Genomic DNA, 17,794 nt, shown 5'->3' with positions numbered 1-17,794 from the left:
GCCCTGAATAAGTCTGTTTAAGGGGGGGATAGAAAGTGAGGAGAGAAGAAATGTACCTATCACCTCAGGTCCTTCACGCTCAGGTCCTTCACTTTCTAATTTCCTCTTCACGATTCTATGAGCTTGGGAGGTATAACCAGCCCCAAGTTGTAGGTGGGCATTCTGAGGTTCATTCACAGAATTGCTGGTAGAATTGAATGCTAAGGCACCCATGAAGCATCTGAGAGAGGGCCTGCCTGGCACACAGCAGGTCTGCGAGTGTCATTTCCCTGTACTCACATTTGTTCCTTTGCTTCCCGTGTCTGACGTCTGACACCCACAAGGACATCTGTCTTTGGTCTGAGAAGTAGATGGTGAGAGAGGGGTATGTGGCCTTGGAGGTGGGCTTCTTCTCTGGGAGTCATTGATTATTCAGGCCATGTGGTCAGGTGCCTGGGGAAGGTGCTCTGTGGCGCCACCAGACAGGCTGGTCCCCCTAATTTAACTCCAAATGGTTGCTCAGACCCAAAACCAAGAAGGACAATCTCTTCAAAACCCAATTCCAAAACAATGAAGTCAGTTCCAAAAGTAGTAATAACAGAGTAACACCTGACACTCGTTGGGCATTTACTAGGGGCCAGGTGTCCCCATAAGCTTTCCATCTGGAGCTGCCAGATTTAACAAATGAAAATACAGTTATGTCCATGCAATATTTGGGCATACTTATACTAAGAAATTATTCAGTGTTTATTTGAATATTGGGCATCCTGTATTTTATCTGGCAATCCTACTGCTATATCAACCAATTATTTGGTTCTTGTAACTACCCTGTGACATAATTATTTTACAGATAAGGTAACCAAGGCACAGGGAGTCAAGGGAACTTGCTCAAGTTCACACAGCTAGTACATGAGAAACTATCATGAATTAATGTGGCTCCCAAGGCCCAGGCCCTTGCAGTCCTAAAATCAGGAATTTATCTGTGGTCTGTATTTGAACACACTGCCCCACAAGCTTTCTTCAGGCCATACCTCTATTTGGCAGCTCAGAGTGAGAGCCCAGATGGGTCTTTATACCATATTAACACCTGGCAGAATTCACCCCAGAGGGCCCTGATTCTTCCCACACTCTCTCCTGGATCACTGTCTGCCCAGTGCCTGCCAGGGTGAACCACAGCCCACAAAAGACTGAATGTTCCCCTCAAAACAGTTCTGAAAAAAAACTAGAAATTGTACAGAACTTGCTCAACCATTTCGTGAGCTGATTAGGGAAAGAACACTTTGATTTTATTACTGTGCACTTTGTACACATTGGAAGGAGAGAGTGGGGAGCATTCCATCAGGGATAAAGGATTTCTCTCTGATTGCACATGCCTCCTGGCTTTTAAGCAGCTTAAAATTGTGTGGTTACATGCTTGGCACTTGCTACCATGGTTTGTTTCTGTTTTTCCGTGTGGGCACCTCTGCCCCAACCCTCCTCTGAGTGAGAGCTTTGATGCAAGTGGCCTTCAACCAGAAGGGAGAGCAAACTTTCACCAGACAGCCCCCACAGCTTGCAGGCCATTTACCTCACAGGTGTCAACACGGAGGGCATCAGGCCCTGGGAGCTACCTGGAGTTGGGGGTTGGGGAAGGATAACTCCACCCCATTTTCCGTCGCATTTCACTAATTGGGAAGCATTTCAGAGGCCTGCCTGGTTTACCTTTGTCTTCCCAGGCCCTACCATAGATCCCCCAGCACATATTAGGCATTCAGTAAATGTTTGCTAGATGGACAGAATGAAGCATAATGGTGTGAGAGTGTTTACAGATTGACCTTTGTCTTATACCAAAAGACTTTTGAGAACTTTTGTGAGTGAATCATAAAAAGAAGTATCAAGACAATCTGTTCAATAAATAATTGGGTGGAGCATGAATAAGCAGAGGAGGGAGGAAGAGAGAGGATTTGGGTGGGGAGGGTAAACAAGTGAAGAGTCAAAGGGAGGGGACAGGCAAGGATGGGAGTTAAGATTCGTTCCCCTTTCATGTCCTTTGAGAGGTGAGAGTGAAGACAAGTTCTTTTTGCATTGTTTTGTCTGCTGAGGAATTCTTAAAAGCTTCCTTCTTAAAGCCTGGACCACATGGATCACAGCTTCATTAGATTTCAGGTTAAATTGTTGAACTGCAGAGTCAAACCCTGGATGGTTAGAAGGAGCATGCATTTCTCTTCATCTGCTAGGGACGTTTATATTTACCAAATAATTCCCTCATTTTTATAGTCTCATGTTTTGCTTATCTTATATTTTATTGTTGGTTACTTCAAATAGTTTTACAAAATAGGTAGTGTGTCAATAAAATAAAACAAACTATATTTTACTTACTTAGCAGCCTGAATACATTAAACTCTTGGACATGGGTAGCCTAATATGCTAAGTGTCTGGTTGTCTGGTCGGCCATTCAACCAATCAAAGGGTAATATGCTAATGATATGCTAAGGCCCCTCAACCTCTCGCTATGATGTGCACTGACCACCAGGGTGCAGACACTCCAACCAGTAGGTTAGCTTGCTGCTGGGATCCGGCCAATCGGGACTGAGTGAGACGGGCTGGACATGCCCTGGAGCCCTCCTGCGGTCCCTCCAGGCTGGCCAACCTCCCGCATCCTTCCCTGGCTCCAATCGTGCACCAGTGGGGCCCTCGGTCTGGCCTCTAGTATAGTATAACCACATCACCACCACCATGATTTTTTTCTTTTTCAGAACACAACATGCAGAAATTAATGATTGGCCCCTCCTGCCCCTTTACATAGATCTATCCTATCTGCACCAAAGCATGTTGGGAATTTGTAAAATTTGGCCAAAACCTTATAACTAGAATAAACATGATATTTTAGCCAAAGTACATTTTTTTTGTTCACCAAAGGATTCATACAAGAAAAAATTCTAAACATGACAAACATGAATATATTCAGAGCTCAAACTTTCATGACCAAAATAAACTCCACCCAGGGAAGGAACCTCACACATATTACAAGCACAGTCAGTGTTTCGGTTGACATTCCTATGGCAGCGGTCACCCATGAGGCTGTATAGGAAAGAAGCTCTATCAAGATGATATGGGAGTTGTGCAAGATGAGTGGGTCCTAGAGATCCAGGTGCCTAGAAGTAACAATACTGTATTCATACCTAAAACTTTGCTAAGGGGGTAGATCTTATAAGTGTTTTTCTCATCATGATCATCATAAATAAAAGGCAAGAGGAAACTTTTGGAAGTGATGAATAGGTTTATGTCACAGATTGTAGTAAGGATTTCACAGGTGTGTACTCTCTAAACTCATTAAGTTGTATACATTAAATATGTACAGATTTTTGTATATCGATTGTACCTTAATAAAGTGGTTTAAAAAGAAAAAAAGATGGCATGGGTGAAGGAGGTTTTAAGCACATTTACCCAAATGTAGGATTGTCACTGAATATCAGGAATGTGTGGTTGCCACCACCTCTTCTCCTGACCTCCATTTTTCCCCCAGTGAGGCTGACCACAGCCTGAGCACTCTGCCACATTTTCCCTAGATTGTCAGAAATTTCTGAGAGTGTCACTAGGGATGGCTTAGAGGTTCCCTAATCTTAGTGCATGAAAGGTGGACCTTGTTAGCTCAGGTGAATGCCTGCTGAGGAATGAAGGAGAAAAAAAAAATATATATATATATATATATATATATATATATATATATATATATCCCCCCTCCTCTCTCTGAATAATCCAAATACACTGCATTTGTCCCTTATCAAGATGGCTCTGAGAATCCTGATGCTAGAATACAGGCTCCAGCTCCAGCTCCTGGAAGCTTCCTCCCAAGCCTAACTCCATCTGTGTTTTCATTCTAAACCACCAGGGCTCTCCCACCACAGGAATATCTTGCAGTCCACCCACGATCGTCCTGACTGGGGATGCCAGTTCACTGGAAGGAGAAACTGACAAAAACCTGGCCAACAGGTACATCCCAGGTGTCTGATCTTTGTGCTGTGAAGAACAACATTTCCTAGCACACAGGGATTAGACAGCTATATTTTTATAAATCTTTCCTTCTTTCTTGAATCATTTTATTGATGAAAATACAGTCATGCAAGTTTTCAAAATGTGAGAGAGAGATTGGGATTTTTCCATTATCTTCCTCCCTCCCCAAATTCTTTTTCTTCTCCTGGATTTGGTTCTTTGCACCCTGCTATCCTTTTAAAAAAGCACAAAACACAGCATAGGAGTTTCCTGTATAACTGCCCAGATGTTTGCAAACAGACTAAAGGATGTGAGTCTCTGACTATAGAATCCTTCCCCTGGCCAGGGTGGGTCCTGGGTGGAGAATGATCTCTTGGAAGAGACATTGGCTCATATGCACAGGGATGTCTCTGCCTTGGTTTTACACAGCACTAGCCCATGCATTAATCTAGCTAGTATGAGACTGTCTAAGTACAATTCACAAAATGTTACACAGATAATTCTCATACAAATATATAGTGAGCACATGTCAAAGATATATTCAACTTATGGATGTGGGACCCGTCAGGGTAACAAAGCCAGTTCAAAGGAGGATATAAGAATGGATATATATATATATTTATAATCAGCGAGGAGGAAAAGAATGCTGGAATAAAGCTGGTAAGTTAAATATGAAACAGGTTAATGCTCTACTGGACAATGAAATCCTATTTTTATCTTTTCTCCTTAGCAGAAATCATATGCATCTTTACAATTGCTTATATTTTATGAGTTTTCTATGAGTCAGATGTCCATTCAGTCTGAGCCCTAATACACAGCAAGTAGTCAAAATTACATATCATTAGGGCAGTGGTTTGGAAACTTCAGCATGCAGCAGAGTGCCCTGGGAAGCCTGGTCAATTGCAGGTGGCTGGGCCTCACCCCCCGAGTTTCTGATCCAGTAGGTCTGGGGTAGAGCCTGAGAATTTGCATTTCTAACAAGTTCCCAAACTTCGAAAGCCTGTAAGATGATGCACTCATATGACTTTGAAAAAAGATACAGGCATCTGTTTGCCTGTTTCCAAGCTGTGGATCAATTTTCTTAACAAGATGGCTCCATTCTTTCAGAGCTCACAGTCCCCACCGGAGGCTTTCTCACCGACACTTGAAGGTTTCCACTGCTCCGCTGACTTCTGTGGGTAAGGGCTAGGTCAACTTACCTTACTTCTGCAACCAGAGATAGGGGTCCAGCTGAAGGTGTGTTTGAGTAGGAAGTTTGAGGCATGGTAGTTTGACCGGGCTGGGCCCCTTGCCCTCTCTGTTCCTCAGGCAGGCGCATCCCTATGAGCCCTACAGGACAAAGTCAATTAGCCACTCAGTGTTGGTGCCCAAAAGAAGTATGATGTGTCATCTCAGTTTCTTTTGGTAAAAAGACAAGACCATGGTGTGAAGAGGAAAGAGAGGAAGTCAAAGAGATATAGAACAGCTGTGTGAGGCTCAATTTCAGGGCTCAGGGAGGACAGTCCTCTGTCCCTCAGGTAGGCATGCGCCTGAATGCAAGGCTACCTACCTCAAATGGTCCCTCAGAGCCTATGATGGACCATCAGAGCACAGTTTTAAAAAATATATATACTTTATTGATTTTTTACTGAGAGGAAGGGAGAGGGATAGAGAGTTAGAAACATCGACGAGAGAGAAACATCGATCAGCTGTCTCCTGCACACTCCCTACTGGGTATGTGCCCGCAACTAAGGTACATGCCCTTGACCAGGATCGAACCTGGGACCCTTCAGTCTGCACACCGACGCTCTATCCACTGAGCCAAATCAGTTAGGGCCAGAGCACAGTTTTGATGCAGACTTGGTCCCTGCTTTCATATTGCTCAGAGTCTATGAAGAGACCGAGAAGTGAACAGATATAATCAGGACACTATTGTAAGGCCCTTTATAGAAGTGTTAAGGAAATAGGGGCAGGAAGGGGCCCGATTCTCCCTGGGGAGGGAAGTTTGGATAGGTATTTCAGAGGAGAGAGTATCTGAGTTACACCTTAGCAAGTTGGAGAGATAGACAAGAGGGAGGGAAGGTGTTGCCTTCCAGGTAGAAGAAGGACCATGCTGGGGAGCAGAAGCCCTAACAGAGCAACTGAATGTTCAGCTGTGTGTATCAGTCAGGGCTCTCATGTGATAGAAACCCAACTCAAACTAGCTTAAAACAAAGAAAATGAAAATGAATAAAAGCTAGGTCTTGTGGTTTCAGGTAGCACTGAATCCAGATGCTCAAGTTGGATCATCAATAATTGTCCCATCCCATCTCTCAAGTCCCCTCTCTTCTTGGGAAATGGCTACCAACAACTCCAGGCTTACTTCCCATCATTGGAAAGAGAGTTCCTCTTCCCCATTATCCAATACAATTCCCAGGATTGCCTCTCATTGAACTTCCATGGCTATCCCTACACCATTCACTGTGGCTGGGGTATTGAATTCACTGACTGGCTGAGGATGGTACACAGTCCCATTCCTGGCACTTAAAGTGAGGTGGGAAGTAGGATTAGCTCCTTCCTGATGTAATTGAGATGAAGAGGGATTTCACTCAATGCAGATAGGGAAGTTACGAACAGAAGGGGTAATGGAGGCTGGAGAGTCACAATGGGAGTGGCCTCAGGAGGAGTACATGGGGTCAGCAAAAGTGGCTGGGTCCAGTTTGGCATTGGACATCATTCCATGAGGAATCCTGATGAGGTGAGACAGGAGCATGGCATGGTTGGATATGGCTCTTAGCAAGATCACCGTGATAGGCACTGGAGGATGAGATGGAGGTGATAGCCTGGAGGTGGGGGCAGGGGGTATGAAATGTCTGATATAACTGGTAAAAGCTCATGAGCAAGAATGGAGATGAGAGGCACATTCCAGAGATAGGTACCCATACAGCATAAATAATGATCAGGACTTGATGACCAGTTGGTTGGATGTGGGGGATTGAGGAAGAGGGAGGAATGTGGAGTGACTCCCATATTTCTGAGCAGCTAGGTGTCATTCACCCAGAGAAGAAACAGTTTTGAACAAGAATGGAAGTAAACAGTGTGAGTGGAGGAAAGAAAGGAGAGAAGGTGGCCATGGGATTGTGTGTTTGGCCCATGATCTTCTGAGTACTCCCTGTATCCACACACCTTGAGCTCACTAGCTTGTTGAAGAAACATAGACCTGAAAGAAGAACATGTTAGCAGGGCAGATAGCACAGAGTGGGGCTCCTGCTGGCCTTCCCTAACAGCAGAGATTAGGATAGTACTGGGAACCTAGGTGGCTTCATGACCATTTGTGACAGAGGACCTGCCACAGCCACAGGCTAGAAGCCACAGGGGCCAAACCTGCTGAGGAAGCCCTGTCTGTCCCCACACAGCCCTCTCCATAACCCAGTACTGGGCCCAGGCGAGGTCTGGCTGGCCAAGTCTGCTCTGGGGCATGGAGTAGCAGGGACTCTCACCCTGTGCTCACCCTCCCTCTGCAGACCCTGCGGGGCATGTTATTGACCTGGTAAATGACCAGCTGCCAGACATCAGCATCTCAGAGGAGGACAAGAAGAAAAACCTGGCGCTGCTGGAGGAAGCCAAGTTGGTGAGTGAGCGATTCCTGACCCGACGTGGGAGGAAGTCCAGGAGCAGCCCCGGAGACTCTCCGTCAGGTAGGATGCACATGGGCTGCCCTGAGCTCCTCTGAGGAGGGATGGGGGGGGGGGGCCATAGCCAAGCCTGGCTGCACTGGAAGCCCTGCTTTGACTTGCCTGCCCCCAGCCTCTAAGCACAGGAGGACTGAGTCTTGTGAAGAGGTTCCAATGAGGCCCCATTTCAGAAGCTCCAAAATATTGACCCAACTCTAGCCCAGAAAACTCTGCTTTTTGTTTTTGGGGCCTGTGTGTGACCATTATGGCTTCCGGTTTCTATGAGAAATGTCTGCCCATATGAAACCCATGAACTTAACAGGAGATCCCCCAGCTCTGAATCTTTGCATGGAGAGAAATCCTCTGTGTGATGCCTGTGTGTGCAGACTCCTGGGTCAGCCTGCATGGACAGAGTCTGCATGACTTCCCACACCTTCCCCAGGAGGTCCTGTTCTATGGGCACCTCTCCAGCAAAGGTCTGGAATGGCTAGCACTGGGCTCCCTCTCCCTGATTTCCAGCTGGGGCCCCTGGGAAGGATCCAAGGCACTGTAAGGAAGGGGAAGGTGGTCTTCGGTGTCTTCATGGAATTTCTGGATTAAAAGGAAGGTTTTCCAGGGCCTAAAGTCTACCCTGCTACACCTTTGTCTGAAGTCACTCTTTGTCCTGAACACAGAGTTGAGGCAAATTTTAGACAAGTCTGAATGTACTTGGAAGGCAAGGGGAGCCTCTGAAATCAGGGCCATCCTGTCAAGTCTGGGTCCCAGCAGTTTTTGGAGCTGTATCTGCCAAGCAATAGCAGGTCCTCTGTTTCTAGAAGGTGCTTTGAGATCAGGTCAGGCCAGGCAGGCTGAGGAGTGTGACCTCAATCCTCACCCCTGCAGGTGACCCAGTGCCCCCTCTGTTGGGCTGGCAGCAGGGAGGCATTGAGCTGTGGTAGGATCTTTTTATGACAGTGCAGAACCAGCTCCTGATCTCAATGAGGCAGACCAGTTCCCAGAGGTCAGAAGTACCTGCAAGCATGTATGTGTTAAGCGGAAGTCCTAAACCTTCACTAAAACTGGCCAATTTGTGTCTGTCTCAACAGCTGTTTCCCCAAACCTCAGCCCCAGAGCTTCTCCTACATCCTCGCGGAGCAACTCACTCACCATCCCCACGCTGCCTGGTGAGGTCCAGCCCCCTTGGCAGTTCCTGCCCTGTTTCTCCCTTTGGGTGGCAGCTCAGCCCCTCCTTTGGCCTGACCACAAGGCCTACCAGGCTTCCCAGGTAGACCCTCTGTTTGGCCCTCTCTCCAGGGGCTCCCAGCTGGGCCTGGCTGGGCTGCCTCATACGTGGGAGATATATGTTACGTTGTGGTTTTGAGTTAATGTGGGGAGACAGGTCTAGCCCAGGATGAGGTAGGTTGTGGGAGGGAGCTATGGCTTGCATTCTTTGCCTAGAGAGAAGTCAGAGAGAGAGAGAGAGTTCATTTCAGAGCTTATTGGAAAGGCCTCTGTTTGAGCCACTCTTTTCTTTTTGGTTTCTTTTCTTTCATTAGGCTGTGTTCTGGGCCACACCCTCAGACCAGCAGGGGAAGGAGGGTTCCAGGGAGAATAGCCTGCTCATGTCAGAGCTGTGGGGCAAGCTCAGGCTCAGGCCAGGCTGCCTGGGTTCAGATCCCAGTGCTGACATGTCCTGTGTGACCTTAACCTCCCTCTGCCTCATTTGCCTTGTGTGGTTTCTGGGATGACTAAATGAGGATTCAGCACAGAACCTGGCATGTGAGAGGCATTCAACAAATGGTGGTGTTACTGGCTCCCAGGCCTGGGGGAGATAAGGGGGGACATTCTGGGGCGGTAGATGTGCTTCACTAAAGGAACAGCTAAGGTGTGGGGTGTTGGACAGCTCTCAGCAGTGTCTGGACCATTCCAGGTTTGGATGCATGCAGTGGCCCACAGCCCCCTCTGCCCGGAGCACCAGCACAGGTAACACGGGCCCCATTTGAGTTTTCTATGCCAACTTGTCTCTCCTCTTACTCCTTAACCCTGAGAAGCCCTTCACAACCCATTGAAGTGAGGGTGCTGGGTGGGGGAGGCACCTACGCCACTGCTAGAAATACCCTCATTGGGGTTATTCGAAGAGGAGATATGGTCCCTTCACATCACTGACTGACTTGTGTTTAATTTCTCCAGCAGAAGGGGGATGAGGTCGAAGTCTCTTCACATCACCTTGGCGAGCCTGTGAGTTTGAGCTCTGCCCAATTTGGGTGCGGGAGACACAGTGTCCTAGCAGCCTAGGCTGGTCCCAGGCAGCTATGAGTGGGTGGACATGAGTGGATGGTCAAGGCTGGGAAGCAAGAAAGTTGCTCTGCCCCATTGTGACAGGAAATCTGAAGTGGAGGGGGGTGAGAATGCAGGATTCCATGGGGTGACCTCCATGGTGGTCCTGCCTGTAGCCCTGCACCCCCAGCCAAGCTGCTGGCCAGAGACCAGGGGGACCTCGGGGCCCAGCAGGAGCCAGGCAAGGCACTTGCTCTAGTGAAAGTACAGGAAGGCTCCAGCCCCTGGTTGGAATTCTTCTTGGGGCAGCAGGGAAACCTCATCTTTTCCTCACACCTGCTCAGAGGGAAGTGCTGGAGAGGGTGTTGAAGGCAGCATATAATACAGTCTCATCTAGAACGGGGTCTGGGTTAGAGTCCTCTGGGGGAGTTTCAGCACACATGTAAACAGCCACACAAAGACCAGACACAGAGCCACATGCTCCTCACAAAGCAAGCTTCCCCTGGGAAATGAAAGGAGAGTGAACCTCTGAGCAGTGAGATATCACCTTTGCAAGAATCACCTCATCTAAATATTTATAACCTCTTTTGGATTATGGAACTCTCTGAGAAATTGTTAAAAGCTATGGATTCTCTTCCCCAAAAAGTACATAGAGCACACACACACAAACATGCATATACACTGAGAGGCCAGATTATTATGACCACCTGATATTTGTAGTCAAATTAGCCGTACACTGCATCGTATGGGATATGGAAGCCGAAGGCCTGTTTAAACACCTTTGCTGTCTGCAGTTACCAAGATAAAATGTCTCCAATTCGCACAGAACACAGGATTGGACAGTCAAGCATTGGAAAAAAGTCATGTGGTCCAATGAATCACGTTTCCAGTTGCATCATGCAGGTGGCAGAGTGAGAATTTGGCGGAAACAGCATGAAAGCATGCACCCCACATGCATGAGTACAACCCTTCAAGCTGGTGGGGACAGTGTTATGGTTTGGGGCATGTTTTCCTGGCATGATTTGGGCCCTTTAATTCACGTGGAACAACGTCTGAATAGCACAACATACCTAAGTATCGTTGCTGATCAAGTTCATCCTATCATGTTGATGGCGTATCCCAATGGAGATGTCTTCTTCCAACAAGACAATGCGCCATGCCATGGTGCTCGTATTGTGCAGGAGTGGTTTCAAGAACATGAGGGAGACTTTACCTTGCTTAGGTGGCCCCCACAATTACCAGATCTAATCCAATTGAGCATTTGTGGGACGAAGTTAAAAGAGCCATCAGGCAGCTGGTTCCACAACCATCAAATCTCACAGAACTGGACAGTGCTACTCATCAGGCACGGTGTCAGATTCCTCGCATCACCTTTCAACATCTCGTGGAGTCAATGCCAAGAAGAATCGCCGCAGTATTGAAGGCAAAAGGTGGCCCAATGAAGTACTGATGGGGTGGTCATAATAATCTGGCCACTCAGTGTATATTTACATATAATTTCAGAGGGTTCACAAACCTGATGGGAAATCTAAGCCCCTAAAAGTTAAGGGCTTTGCCAGGCAGAGCCAGGACTAGGATCTGGGGCAACTGAGTTAAGGCCAAAACATGTGACTGCCCCGAGCTGCCCTTGGTTCCACTCTTCTCTCTGGCTCCTAGCCTTCTGGAGTTCTTGGCAGGTTTTGAATGACAGGTCCCTGGTCCTGGGTGTTTTACAAACCTTAGGCTTGTCTGTGGGTCCTCTTTACTGGCGCAGACTTCCACCTATCTCACGCTCACACATGTCCCTTAGCAGGGTCTATGGTCCCACATGTCTGCTCCCCAACCTGCCTCCAGGGTCCCCATTCTACCTTGTCTCTTGCAGAATATCCCCAAAGGGCTAGCTGACCGGAAGCAAAATGACCAGAGGAAAGTGTCTCAGGGCAGGCTGACTCCTCGCACTCCCACAGTTGAGAAGTCCAAAGAAATTGCAATAGAACAAAAGGAAAACTTTGATCCCCTCCAGTGCCCTGAGGCCACACCCAAGGGCCCAGTTTCTGGCTTAGGCAGTGTCGGGAAAATGGCCCTGAACAGCCCCCAGCCTGGCCCTGCTGAGAATGAGCTGGACAAGCTGCTCCTGAAGACAGCCAGGGAGGGCAACCCTCTGCCCAGAAGTCCGGCCCAGGGCCCTGGAGGGGCAGCTCTCCCGGCCCTCCAGGAAAAAGGCACAACTGGAGAGCCAGGAGGGTCCAAGGTTGGCTCCAAAGCCGAGCTTCGGCCCCCTCCTTCCCGGCCGCCCCTGCTTCGGGGGGTCTCCTGGGACAGCGGCCCTGAAGAACCTGGCCCCCGGCTGCAGCAAGTGCTTGCCAAGCTGCCCCTAGCAGAGGAAGAGAAGCGTTTTGCGGGCAAAGCTAGCAGCAAGCTGGCCAAGGTGCCTGGACTCAAAGACTTACAGATACAAGTGCAACCCGTGCGGATGCAGAAACTGACCAAGCTCCGTGAGGTGGGTTTCTGGGAGCAGCTGGGTGGGGTGTGCACACCAGGTCCCCTCTGGGAGGAAGACCTCTGTGGGCTGAGCTGGGCCCTGGGGCAGGGCAGTTCTGGCCTGCACATGGGCCTCATAGGGCCCTAAACTTCCCCACCCTGATAAATCAGGTCCACTGAGCAGCATCTTCATAAACACCAGTTTCAGGTGCTTTTACCCCACTTGCTCAGGTGAGGTCAGTGTGGGACACAGTTGCCACACAACACCACATTCAGGGGGAGGTGGTGTGCAGAGGTACATGGGCCCTCAGTCCTGGGCTTGTTTCCCCTTCCAGCTGGAGCTGGTGGCTCATAAACAGGAAGCCCTTGATGGAGTGCCTTGTCATGCTTAGGACTGGGTTAGGCAAGGATGAAATATCTTTTCCTTTATCATGTCCCCAAGCTTTCCTTCCTGATGTCTCTTAACAAAGGGCCTCAAATCCATCCCTAAGTATAATAATGGCCATGAGTGGCTGCCCCCCTCCTTGGTGAATTTCTTCCAGCATCCATGATGTCCCCCAACTTTCACTGGCCATCAAACCAGGCACAGTGGTCTTTCGTGGGCTGTCACCCTATGCATGGGTGATTGGGGGTATCCAGATTTGGAGGAGAGAGAGACCAGGATGTGAGGGACGGAAGAGGTCAACAGAACAAAGGAGTCTTTATCCAATACCCACTTCCCAGAGGGCCAACACAGGCCACAGGCCAGCCAACCAGTACTCCACAGGGCAGGACCTGGCACCCCCACCGCCTGAGCTGGACAAGACTCTCCTGGCTCCTTACAGAGGGGTGTGGGACAGAGAAGGAATAGAGGCACCCGGTAGCAGTCAAGCACAAGTGAGGAGGTTTCTGTGCTAGCAGGACACACTCTAGTGCTGACCACTGTCCTATTCAGAAACCTTCCTTGATGCTGAGTTATAGGCTCAGGGGACGCTGGGGCCTGGCTGCTGATGTTAACATTTCACACTAGTCAGCACAGGCTGGAAGGGCTGCCTGTGGTGGGCCATAGTCCCAGATCTCTGGAGAAGGTGGCACCAAGGGGGCCAATAGCCAGGTATTTGCCTTCATGGACCTCTGCCAATGAAGAGAAGAAGTCCCAGGCAACAGGCCACTCCTGCAAGCTTTTCTCTGCAGCAAAGAAAGCCACAAAGAACCTTGGGGCCCTATCCCACTAACCTCTGCCCTGGCAGCTGAGTATCCCCATCCCAATCCAGTGTGCTGAGAGCTGATTGGCTGTGGGCTTCTGGCTTGCTAAGGAAACAGGTAAAAAGCTCTATCCTGTGACTCCTGTTTGGGCCATAAGCTCTATCCTTTCCTGCTTTATCCAGGGGGCAAACCATTCAAGTGGCCTCTATCACACTGAATATCTCTTAATAGCTCCAGCCATAGGGGTGAGGAGCTGGGTCAGGCATTTCCACTTGGGGGCATTGATCTGGTGCTGATGGACTTGGAGCAGGTGTGAGCCAACCTATGCTATATACTGTGGTCAGAATCCTCATCTCTCCCATGGCTCTGTCTTTTGGGGCCCCAGGCAGGACATTGGCTGCTGAGCCTGCTGCCTTGAGGCAGCACTTCTCAGGCCTCATCTGTGTGGAGTTTAGTAACTCAGGCCACTGAGAATGAATGGGGGCAAGCCACAACTCCTGGGAGTGGGAAGCTCACTGCTTAGAACAATAGGGCAGGAAGCTCCAGCCGCTCAGAGGAGCTCACCAAAGATTGTTTCCAGGGGCAGCCACATACCCATCCAGGGACTCTCCCTTCCCCAGAGCTCTGGGCTCTGCTTCTGTTGTTTTCCAGTCTCAGCCAGTGTGGCTGGCAGCTCATTCACCCGGAGGCCCACAGGCTTATTTAAAATGCAATAGTTCTTCACTCAAGGAATGTGGTGCCACTGTGGGTTTCAGGCACCTTTGTGGGCTGGGAGAAGGGCTGGCTTTCTGGTCCCCTCAGATGCCACCTTGGTCATGATTGTCCACCCACTTTGGAGGCTGTCCCTGGCATCTCCCACATTAAGTTGAGTGAGCACAGAGCCATAGACAGAACTGAGAAAAGAGTCCAGTCTGATGTCCTCATCTGAAATGTTGTCTTTTGCTTTTTCTAAAAAGGAGCACATCCTGATGAGAAATCAGAACTTAGTGGGGCTCAAGCTTCCAGAACTTAGTGAAGCGGCGGAGCAGGAAAAAGGTAGGTGGGGCCTGGCAGAGGCACTCCTCAGGCCAGAGCTGGACTCATTTTTGCCAGATCAAAGTGTAAACACTAGACTTCGCGTCAGAGCCTTTGTCTGTCCCAGTGGTGAGTGTGGACCGTACACAGAGCAGACCCTCGGTAAATATTTGCAGATGAATACATTAATCAGATCATATTTCCTGCCCACTCAGAGAACCTCTAAACTTGTCTCCTTCCAACCAACCCTCCTTCTAGATCCTACTACTCTTCCTTGCGCCTTATCAGCACCGAGTATGCCTGGAAGGGTGACCCAGCCTTGAACTTTTGACACTTCCTTCTTTTCCTCTCACACCCAGGAAGCCACCCAAATAGAACAGTTCCTCTTTTCAAGACATCAGAGTCATCTCTTGCTTTCGAATCTGCTGCCACCACAAAGTTCAAACCCCAGCCCTTCCTTTCCAGTGACTGCAAGTCCCCACCCAGCCATCCTGCTAGACTCATCTTCTGAAAAATGAGACCTTGGGTCTTTTCCCCTAACCCCCCATCCCTGGCTCACCTCTCCTGATATCTCATATCTCATGCTACCTGTAGTCAGTCTCAGCATAGAAGACTTCTGCTTAAGGATTGTCATATGGGCATGTCCAGGGTGCCACCAACCATGTTGGAAGACCCTGGTCTGAAATATAGTAACTAACACTTACCTATTCAACATTAACAGAAGATTCCAAGTAGTAAAATTTCCAACAATGCTTTATTTTTTATTCTTATTTATTAATTTTTGTATTATTTTCCTTTTTATTGAATTTATTGGGGTGACAGTGGTTAATAAAATTATATAGGTTTCAAGTGTATAATTGTATAATACATCATCTGTATATTGTATTATATGTGTACCACTCCAAACCAACAACTTTTAAAGTACTAATTTTAGAAAAAATTAAGCATCCTTAGAGAAAATATGGAAAGATTATTATATAATGATCCACTTCTAATTTTTAATTTATTAAAGCAGATTCAAAACACTAGGAAAATATTTATCTTTTTTTTTTTTTAAATATATTTTATTGATTTTTCACAGAGAGGAAGGGAGAGGGATAGAGAGCTAGAAACATCGATGAGAGAGAAACATCGATCAGCTGCCTCCTGCACGCCCCCCACTGGGGATGTGCCCGCAACCAAGGTACATGCCCCTGACCGGAATCGAACCCGGGACCCTTCAGTCCGCAGGCCGACGCTCTATCCACTGAGCCAAACCGGTTTCGGCAAGAAAATATTTATCTTAAAATTCCACCATAAATTCTGAAAAAGCAACAATTTCTATTTTCCCTCAGTATTTACACATATTTTTAATTTTTTTCACAGTTAATTTGACAGTAGATATAACTTCCTATTCCTACTTTTAAAAGTTATTTCATAACTAATTTCATGTATTTTGACTCGTTCTCATATTTATCATTTAATGGGTACACAATATCCTTTTGTGTTGCTGTATCTATTGTTAGGGATTTCAGATGTTTACAGTTAACTATGATGAAGAGCCCTATTATAAACAGCTTTGTACTTGTAGTTTATTTTTTTCTTCCTTTAATTTACCCCCTTGGGATAAATTCTCATGCTTGAGAGTCACTGGGTCAAAGTGTAGAAACATTTGCATTTACCGAATTGCCTCCAAAGTATAAAGCTCCCTGCAAAGGCTGAGCGAGGAGCCTTTCTCCTGAGAACAAACAGCACTAGACTTTGCTTTGCTTTTTCTCCTTATTGGCCAGAATACAGTGAGAACCAGATAATCAATAATTGCTCTGACTGGTTTGGCTCAGTGGATAGAGCTTCGGCCTTCGGACTGAAAGGTCCCAGGTTCAATTCCGGTCAAGGGCATGTACCTTGGTTGCGGGCACATCCCCAGTAGGAGGTGTGCAGGAGGCAGCTGATCAATATTTCTAACTCTCTATCCCTCTCTCTTCCTTTCTGTAAAAAATCAATAAAATATATATATAAAAAATAATAATAATAACTATAATGTATTATTAGTATCAGTGTGAAATGCTACTTCATTATTACTTCAATTAATCTGCTAACAAGCAAGCTCAAACTTTAAATTTTTAAATATTTATTTCCTCCCCCCTCCCCCCTTATTGGGTGAATTACTATTTGGATCTTGGGTGTTTTTTTGTTGTTGGTTTGTTTGTTTTTGTTGATAATGTATATAAACTCTATACATAATAACCATTTGTTGGCTGTATTTTTCTATTTTTCATTCTATCATTTTTTTGCTTTTAAACAAGTTTTGTGTTATTTTAGAGAAATCAAAGTTTTTATAAAATCTTTTTTGCCTATCTTTTCCTTTGAGAAGTCTTCCATTATTTCATTTAATCATTATAAAACCATTAATTCTCTTTAATTGGGACAGTAAGTCTATTTTCTACTAGTTTGTCTATAGTTTGATCTATTTATATTGTTTTGCTAATATCTCTGAAATTTATTTTACCATAGATATTTGAAGATTTAAGACCCTGTTACCTCAATCATATTTTAATAATTTTATTTTTTACTTAGATAAGTATATACTACATTCTTTTTAAAAAATATTTTTATTTATTTCAGAGGGAAAGGGAGAGGGAGAGAGAGATAGAAACACCAATGATGAGAGACAATCATTGACTGGCTGCCTCCTGCACGCCCCCTTGACCGGAATCGAACCCAGGACCCTTCAATCCTCAGGCCTATACTCTATCCACTAAGCCAAACTAGCTAGGGCTACTACATTCTTTTTTTATATATTCCAAAGACTAGCTCTGAGCCTTTGATTCTGTTTTTTCTTCTGACCAGAGCTGCATCATTTTAATTACTGCTGCCTTGCCATTTATTCTAGTGTGCAGTGGGGTTACTTGTCCCTTATTGCTCTTCTTTTTCAGAATATTCATTATATCCTAGATGCAAAGACTCAGTTGAATTAATGGAAAACAACTGGACAAGAAGTCAGGAGATTTGAGTTCATGTCCCCAGTCCAGACACATATTAACAAAGTCTTTAAATATTTTCCTCATCCTCTGTGGGTCTCCACTTCTTGTTGGATTAGATGACCTAAGATTCAAGGATTCCAGGTCCTTTCCAGTTTGCCTCCTAGTTACCAAATTCTTTAAGTGAAATTTATACCATTTTATACATTTTAATTGTGATTGCTCGAAAGCTGCACATTGGATTCAGAACTGTCCAAGTTTTGTTTGTTGCAGCTTATAGATTATTAAATTATTTAATTTGCAAACATTTAGTTCTCATTCAGGCACATGGTTTAT

General features: G+C 46.6%; 1 protein-coding gene across 3 annotated transcripts in view; it reads left to right on the top strand.

Moving 5' to 3' along the window:
- The window catches only part of IRAG1 (inositol 1,4,5-triphosphate receptor associated 1), a gene marked incomplete at its 5' end in the record, with an annotated part of 128,146 nt that overhangs the window by 51,842 nt on the left and 58,510 nt on the right, over positions 1-17,794 (top strand). The window contains 8 exons of one of the 3 annotated variants that reach the window (XM_080688406.1): positions 3,851-3,951; positions 5,059-5,129; positions 7,434-7,607; positions 8,669-8,746; positions 9,493-9,545; positions 9,756-9,800; positions 11,701-12,318; positions 14,441-14,519. In XM_080688406.1, coding sequence (XP_080544532.1) covers positions 3,851-3,951; positions 5,059-5,129; positions 7,434-7,607; positions 8,669-8,746; positions 9,493-9,545; positions 9,756-9,800; positions 11,701-12,318; positions 14,441-14,519 — 1,219 coding nt within the window. Of the gene's footprint in view, positions 1-3,850; positions 3,952-5,058; positions 5,130-7,433; positions 7,608-8,668; positions 8,747-9,492; positions 9,546-9,752; positions 9,801-11,700; positions 12,319-14,440; positions 14,520-17,794 lie in introns of all 3 variants that reach the window. The other 2 variants (XM_080688405.1, XM_080688407.1) reach the window with 2 other exon arrangements.

This window comes from Plecotus auritus (genome assembly GCF_963455305.1).
Source record: "Plecotus auritus genome assembly, chromosome: 9".
NCBI lineage: Eukaryota > Metazoa > Chordata > Mammalia > Chiroptera > Vespertilionidae > Plecotus > Plecotus auritus.
The sequence above is the reverse complement of the archived record's forward strand: the minus strand, read 5'-3'. Positions and strand labels throughout refer to the sequence as shown.